Source organism: Macrobrachium nipponense, chromosome 4 (genome assembly GCF_015104395.2).
Source record: "Macrobrachium nipponense isolate FS-2020 chromosome 4, ASM1510439v2, whole genome shotgun sequence".
Taxonomy (NCBI): Eukaryota; Metazoa; Arthropoda; class Malacostraca; order Decapoda; family Palaemonidae; genus Macrobrachium; species Macrobrachium nipponense.
The window spans coordinates 92459973-92467914 of record NC_061100.1 but is presented as its reverse complement, the minus strand read 5'-3'; the positions used below and the strand labels follow the sequence as shown (position 1 = coordinate 92467914).

At 46.4% G+C, this 7942-nt stretch overlaps 1 protein-coding gene across 10 annotated transcripts in view; it reads right to left on the bottom strand.

The window, feature by feature from the left end:
• The window catches only part of LOC135211019 (ATP-binding cassette sub-family C member 5-like), an 818851-nt gene that overhangs the window by 789958 nt on the left and 20951 nt on the right, over positions 1-7942 (bottom strand). For all 10 annotated transcript variants that reach the window (XM_064244042.1, XM_064244046.1, XM_064244047.1 and 7 more), the window contains one exon: positions 5825-5947. In XM_064244042.1, coding sequence (XP_064100112.1) covers positions 5825-5881 — 57 coding nt within the window. In that variant the 5' untranslated portion in view covers positions 5882-5947. The remainder of the gene's footprint in view (positions 1-5824; positions 5948-7942) is intronic.

Below are 7942 nucleotides of genomic sequence, written 5' to 3'. Positions count from 1 at the left end.
GGTAGGCTCTTGACGCCTCTCACAAGACTCCTGGCGTCTGTTAGGCTCTATACGCCTGTGATATTCTTGGCGCCTACTAGGCTCTGTCAACTCTATGTGTCTAAAAAGCTCCTGCTTCTTAGGCTCTTGACGCCTATCCTGATCCTCAGAAGAGGAGTCCGACTCCTGACTTCTCCTAAGAGACGTAGCTGATCGCTTGCTCTGCGAGCGGCTACCGCTGGGAAGAACTTTCTTCCTATAGATAGGAGAGGATCGTTTAAAGGGAGAACGAGAGTGTCTCTCCGGTGACGAGCGCCTGCTAGAGTGAGAAACTTCTCTCCCACAGGAGAAGAAAACTTCGATCTCTTCACTGGAAGGGAGGAGTCTTTTCTTCGAGACGAATCCTTATGTAGAGCGCCTACCAAGGAGGATATTTGCTCCTGTAGATTAAGCAGGAAAAGCTTAGTCGGATCTTGAGGCGCTGGAGACGGTCTTCTCGCCTTTCTTACTAGTCGAAGGAAAATCCTCTGGAAATCGCTCTGGCTTGAATCAAAAGCGTCTCCTTTCGGCGCTACCCACGATCTCTTCAGAGGACGAGACTTCGAAGCAGCTCCATCCACGCCTGGACGCGGAGGAGTCCGACGCAGAAAAACACTCTTCCAGATGCCTTTTTTTTTTTTCTACGGCTATCCAAGGCAGCCTGGGTCGGTTTACTTCAGGATCTGCCGAAGGGACGCCTGATCGTTGGGGATGCTCCACATCCTCCCTGCGGCTTTTGACATCCTCCTCCCCCGCCCCTGGTCCTGGGAGTTGGAAGCGGTCTAGGCCTAGGAGCAATGCGGAGCGATCAGACGCCCCTCCACTGAACTGGGTCACTGTATTCACTGACCACTCTTACCTTGTGTTTCCATAGCTTTAAGCTGCTCCTGAAGCTCCCTGATCGAGGATCTCATTTTTCCATTTCTGAAAATGAATCCTTAGATTCAACACAGGGAGAAGGGGCTGAGGTTATGGGAGAAACATCATCTAGCTTGTTAGTTTCTAATTCAGGCTCAAAAGAACAAGATCTACTCGAGCTTCTAGCTGACGCTTTCCTAGCTCTATCCTTCTCTCTTTTCTTAATATAAGAAGCTAAATCCTTCCATCCTTGCTCCGTAAGCCCTTCACATTCAGCACAAGTTCTATCAAACGCACATTCAGAACCTCTACATTTACTACAAAGTGTATGAGGATCTACCTCTGCTTTAAACAACCTAGTTCTGCATTCTTCCCTTGCACAAACCCTAAACTTAGGTGTTACTTTAACTTCAGCCATCTTAATAGAAAAAAACCAAATCCAAGTCCTAATCCAGTCCAAAATAAGCGTTATGCCAATCCCGAGAATAACAAAGAGTACTTCACCAAATGAGTCCAACCAATTCTCGGCAAATGAGCAGAATTCAATCAGGAGAGACCAAACAACAGTTGTTGCCGGCCTCAGCGACAGAGAAAATCTGGCTCAGAAAACGGGAATGGTCGGGATTCCGCCACCCAGCGGCGGGAATGGTAGATCACCTGACCTACCTGTAGCGTGTGCCGCGAGTTTTGAATTCTGTCAGGACGACGGAGTCTATAGCTAAGTATATATCTGCCGGGTAAGTTGCATGTATAAAATAGGCATCTTGGAGATCCAGAGAAACCATCCAATCCCCTTGGCGAAGAGCCGCAAGGACTGACGCAGAAGTCTCCATGGAGAACTTCTGTTTCTGAACAAATTTGTTCAGAGCGCTGACGTCTAGAACTGGTCTCCAGCCCCCCGAGGCTTTCGCAACCAAGAAAAGGCGATTGTAAAACCCCGGGGAGCTTTGATCCAGCACTAGTTCTATCGCTCTCTTGTCCCACATCTGATCCACCATTCGTTGAAGAGTATCTTTCAGCACAGGGTCCTTGTAATTGGCGGACAATTCCCGCGGAGTTGAAGTCAGGGGAGGATTGTCCAGGAAGGGTATGAGGTATCCTTTCTGTAATACAGACATTGACCAAGCGTCTGTATCGATGAGTGCCCAGGCTTCCGCAAATCCCCGGAGCCTGGCACCTACTGGTGCTTGGAGGAACGCAGCTTCACTTTCCCCTTTTAAAGGGACGGAAAGAAGCTCTACCTCTCCTCTCAGTCGCTTTCCTTTTTGAGGGAGCTCTAGAGGGAGGACCTCCTCGAAAGGGCTGCAGAGGCGTATTAGCACCTTTCTACTCTCCCACCACCACTGGTCTCTTCTTCCTGGACGACTGAAGGAGAAGATCCTGTGTCGCTTTCTCCGTCAGCGAATGGGAAATGTCCCTCACCAACTGCGCAGGGAACAGAAAGTCAGACCTGGGAGCGAATAACAATGCTGCCCTTTGAGAATGAGATACTCCTTTTGTCAGAAAAGCGTTAAAAACAGACCTCTTCTTCAAGAGTCCGGCTCCAAATAAGGAAGAGACTTCCCCTGAGCCGTCCTGTACTGCCTTGTCTATACACGACAAGATTGAGAGGAGTATGTCAGGGTCGAGGCCTTCCGAGGCATGGGCCTTCTTGGCCATCACCCCAAGGGACCAATCCAGGAAGTTGAACACTTCCAAAACATGGAAGAGTCCCTTGAGGAGATGATCCAGCTCCGAAAGACCCCAAGTCACTCGTGCAGTATGTAGGCTATGTCTCCTGGATGCGTCTACCAGACTGGAAAAGTCAGCTTCAGCCGAAGCTGGGAGAGAGAGACCCATATTCTCCCCAGTCTGGTACCAAATACCTCTCTTGCCCGAAGTCTAGCGGGAGGCATGCAGAAAACAGTTCTAACCAACTCCTTCTTGGTTAGCATCCAGCTATCCAGAGACTGAAGAGCTCTCTTCATTGATATCGTCGGCCTCATCTTCAGAAAAGACGAAGATTTTGGCGTCTTGGTGCACGAAAAAAGGGAGCGTGGAGAAGGAGGAGCGGCAGGGGTCAAGGAATCTCCGTATTCCTGAAGAAGAAGAGCTGTCAAAACCTTGTAGTTAGACAGCCCTTCTCTGCCGTGAGTCTCGTCTTCTGAGTCCTCTTCCATGAAAGGATCAGAAGGAAAATTCAACTTCACCTTCTCTGCCGTGAGTCTCGTCTTCTGAGTCCTCTTCCATGAAAGGATCAGAAGGAGAATTCAACTTCAAGTCTGGGTATTCCTCCCCAATCTCTCTCTCTGCGGGAGACAAACTCCTAATTGGAGAGGGGCTAAGAGCGTGTACGGAGCCCCTATGAATCAAAGCAGACGTCTCGCGCCTGGTTGGCTCCTCACGCCTGGCTGGCACCTCGCGCCTGGCTGGCGCCTCGCGCCTGACTGACTCCTCGCGCCTGGCTGGCGCCTCGCACCTCTCTGGCGCTTCATCCCTGCTTGGATGACGCTTGTCTGGCGCCTCGCGCCTGGCTGAATCCTCGCGCCTGGCTGGCGCCTCGCGCTTGGCCGACGCTTCTCGCTTGGCAGACGTCTCACGTCTGGCTAAATCCTCGCGCCTGTTAGGCTGCCCGCGCTTGTCTGGCGCTTCAATCCTAGAAGACGCTTCTCGTCTGGATGAATACTCGCGCTTGTCTGGCGCTTCATGTTTGGCGTACGTCTCGCTATCGGAAGACATCTCACGCCTAGAAGACGCCTCACGTCCCACAGGAGCCTCACTCCTGGTGGGAGAAGGAAGACGAGACTTCTTGACAGGAAGCCTCACGTCCTTCCTACGAGGAGGATCCTTCGACTCCTATCAAGGCGGATAACTGTTCTTGGACAGCTAAGAGGATCCTCTTGGAAGCCTCTCCGGCGTCCTCTTCAACGGGAGAGGGAGACCTCGAAGGAGTTTTGTCATAGCAAGGAGACGTCAAAACCCTCTTAGCCTTCTTGATCGAGGAAGGCGCTTCTTCAGAAAAGCGTTCGGGGCTCGAATCAAATACAGGTTCTTTCCAGTGGCTTTTCAGGGGCCTGGAAAGGTCCGAATCCTTCCACCCTCGTTTAGGCGAGGGAGAAGCAGACGAAGAGAAGCACTCTCGGAATACGCTTTTTCTATAGCGGTCCTGAGCAGTCTCTTGAGCTACAGAGCCTGCTGAAGGGACGCATGACCGGGGGGAATTCTCCACAACCTCCATAAGGCTTTCGACTTTTCTTCTCCTCTGGGCTTGGGAGCTTGAAAGAGGTCTAGGCCTGGGAGCGTCGCAGAGATGGTCAGAAACCCCCTCCACAACACTGGGGGCACTCACTTCACTAAATACGTCACTTTCACAATCCTTGCCTTTCATGGCAGCCATTTTAGATTTCATCCTCTGAAGTGTAGCTTTCAGATCAGCGATTTCTGAGGCCGAATCTGAATGCAAAGCTTGTGAGGGCCCTGATACAGAATTAGAATCATATGCATGGTTTAAAGAAGAGTTAGAATCATTAAAAGGCTCAATAGGCCTTGTACTACCCGCACCCTTAGATGCAGCCCTTCTCACTCTATCCCTCTCTAACTTCTTCAAATAAGAAGTTAGTCTTCCATTCCTAAACACTCAACCTCTCACACTCATGACAGGTGTTAGTCAAAGAACAGTCAAAACCTCTACATTTACGGCATACAGTGTGAGGATCAACCGAAGCCTTCGGTATCCTCACCTTGCAGCCTACATTCACACACACTCTCACACAACCACTTGAATCAGACATTCTTGAAGAAAAATCAAAAGCAAGTCCAAATCCAATCCACGGTAGCGAATGCCAAAACAACGATCCAGGTACGTCACCAAAAAGTCCAATAAAGATGATCAATTGCCTTGAAAAGCAAATTCCAGTCAGGAAGTAGTAACAACGATGTTGATACCACCGGCGACAGAGAAAATATGATAGAAAACAGGAATGGTTCCTAGTCCTGCCACCCACGGCAGGCCGGTAGATCACCTGAACTACCTGTAGCGAGTGGCACGAAATTTGAATTTCTGTCGGGGACGACGGAGTCTTAGCTATGTATATATCTGACAGGTAAGTTGATTGTATGAAAACAAATAGTAATACACATACAAGACTACATACAGTATTAATAGATAAAGCGAAGTAAAGGATAACTTCTTAAAAGAGCAGAGGAAAAGATGCATATTCATTATGTTTGCATTTTATGAGGTGGTCTTAGCACCTAGCCTAAGAAACCGATAACCAGACAACAGCACTATAAACCCTACGAAATGTAAAACCCAGTTATGAATATATTTAACAGGCGCCGTAAAACTGAAACGCCGCTAAACGATGGTGACGGTAACCGCGGACTGCCTGTATTACTAAATATTGAACACAGTATAGTATTCAATATATAAAACAATAAAAGAAAAGATCCCATCGGGAAAAAGCGAGTTTTAACAGCAGTCAGGCAAGAGATCAGGAAAACACATCTGCATTACGTAACAGCCAAAAGCAGAGTGGAATGTTTACATCCAGGCAGGCAGGTCACCCTGCCTACTGGATGGTAGTTACTGCCTAATCACCTTGTTCAAGAGTTCTAATGGCCGTGTTCCAGCTTCGCCTCAAACGATTCCTATTGTAAAGGAATGAGGGTTTGTATATTGTGTAGGAACAAATATAATTTATTCAAGGCATAAAGTATATATACTATAAGATATCATAATGCTACAGTATAAAAAAAACATGCAGTTAATTATGCACAGCAATAATACGTAGTAAAATAGGAAATTCATTAAATTCTCAAAGTACATAATCTTACAAATTTAATAATACTGTAACATTTGAAGACTGCACAACTATTTAATCAGTGAATCACTCCTGACAACATATAATACAATTAGTAAACTATTAACTTACAAACCAAGTAAAAAAAAAGAAAATGCAAATCTTACCGGATCACTTTCAGGAGCTTCATTTGACTCTGATGGTCCATTATCTGGAGATTCCATATTTGCTTGCCTAGATTATTACTCCACAGCTGTAAAGTTCACTGGACAGAATAACTTGCATATGAACTGAAAAGTATCAACATTGTTAATAATAAAAAAATGTTATTGTTATAATACAATTAAGTTTGTTCATACTTACCTGGCAGATATATATATAGCTGTATTTTCCAAAGTCCGACAGAATTTCAAAATTCGCGGCACACGCAGTGGGCGGCCAGGTGGTAGTACCCATTCCCGCCGCTGGGAGGCGGATATCAGGAACTATTCCCATTTTCTATTCATATTTTATCAGTGCCACTGTCTCCTGAGGGGAGGTGGGTGGGCACTTTAATTATATATATCTGCCAGGTAAGTATGAACAAACTTAATTGTATTATAACAATAACATTTTGTTCATGAAACTTACCTGACAGATATATATATAGCTGAATCCCACCTTCGGATGGTGGGAAGAGACAGAATAGGATTTTTGGGAAACTAAATTAAGTAGATGATATACATCTTGGTTCCTCACCTGTTAGCATAGCCGACTTCGTGATTACTGTCACCAAAGTCTGCTTCTGCGTTACTCGAGTTGCCAGCGAGGTAAAGACCTGTAATGCTGGTGCGCTCTATATGATCTGTCAACGGGGGCGTGACCACAATGTGACTAGACCATATGACCATATTTCTGAGGGCAACGAAGCTAAAAACCACCACCTGACCTAACCTATCAAAGTTAGTTCCATAACTTCTAGGCTAAAGAAAAGGAACGCGCCTCAAGCGACCAACCCTTCAAAGTTAAAAGCACACCTATCCCTTTTCTATAGGATAGGATTCGTGTTGCTTGCTGCCCCCAATAATATATCTACGGATATGTATGGTCCTAGCGACGTACAGATCTCAAATGTCGTCTTCACATCCCGTCGGGAGTGTGAAGCGAACACAGAGTTGCTTCGCTAAAGCGTGGCACTCAGGATGTTACTGAGTGTCATGCCCTGTTGAAATGCTTCCGAGGCCGCGCCCTCACCTCTTGAGCATTCATATTAAGAAAAAAATCTCCAAATCTTTGTATGCAAAACATAATGAATGAGACTTCTTAAAAGAACTCCTTGACTATAATGCCAGGGTGTTCTTGGACATGAACCAGTCTGGTCTTTTACGGAACACCGCAGATTGTCCGTTGATCTCGACTTTCTATAGTTTTATCAAGATAAAACTTGAGAGACCCGACAGGGCACAGGACTCTCTAATGCCCTTGCCCAATAATTTGTGCCATACCCTTGGTCTCCAAGCCTTCGGGTCAAGGGTTAGACAGGTTTTCGTTCTTATCAAGAACGGAAGGCTAAGAGGACAGACCGCATTATGTCCTTTAAAGCTTAAAAACCTTGATGATGGCTAAAAAACCAAAATCAAACTTTAAAACCTCTGTGCCGTGGCTAGAGCGGTTAGAATGTTAGCCTTTCTGGTCACGTGTATTAAGTTCGCAGAAAGGATAGGTTCGAAACGCTTTTGGCATCAGAAACTCAGACTACGTCTAAGTTCCATGCCGGAACCTGCGATCCAGAGAATTTCAAGATCTCCCCAGACCTCAAAGATCGTGAAGCTTAGTTGTTTGACAGAACCGAATCTCTGAGCCTAGAGGCCGTCAACAACATATTTGCATATTCTACAATAGTTAGGACTTTCTATCTTATCTCATACTTCATACGGAAAGATAGAACCATAAAGAAATTCACAGAGGTCGAGGTGGAGGAACAGTCATTTCCCTTCACTATCTCCAGAAACGGCCCCCTCCGATTGAACACTGAAAATAGGCAGCACTGCTTTGCCTTGGCCAAGAGACTGCCATTAATCTTGAAGATCTTATCGCTTCTCGATAGTCTAAACGCCTTCAGACTCAGAGAGGAGAGATATTAGATACTTCACTAAGTGACGATGTGAGATTACACCGATTCTCTCGGGAAGGGTCTTTGGACAATTCTCTGAATTACCTGACCTCTGTGAATCCAACCTCTTAGAGGCCAACATGTGGCGACTAAAGCTAATCCTCTAGGATCATGAATAAGGGAAAACAACTTA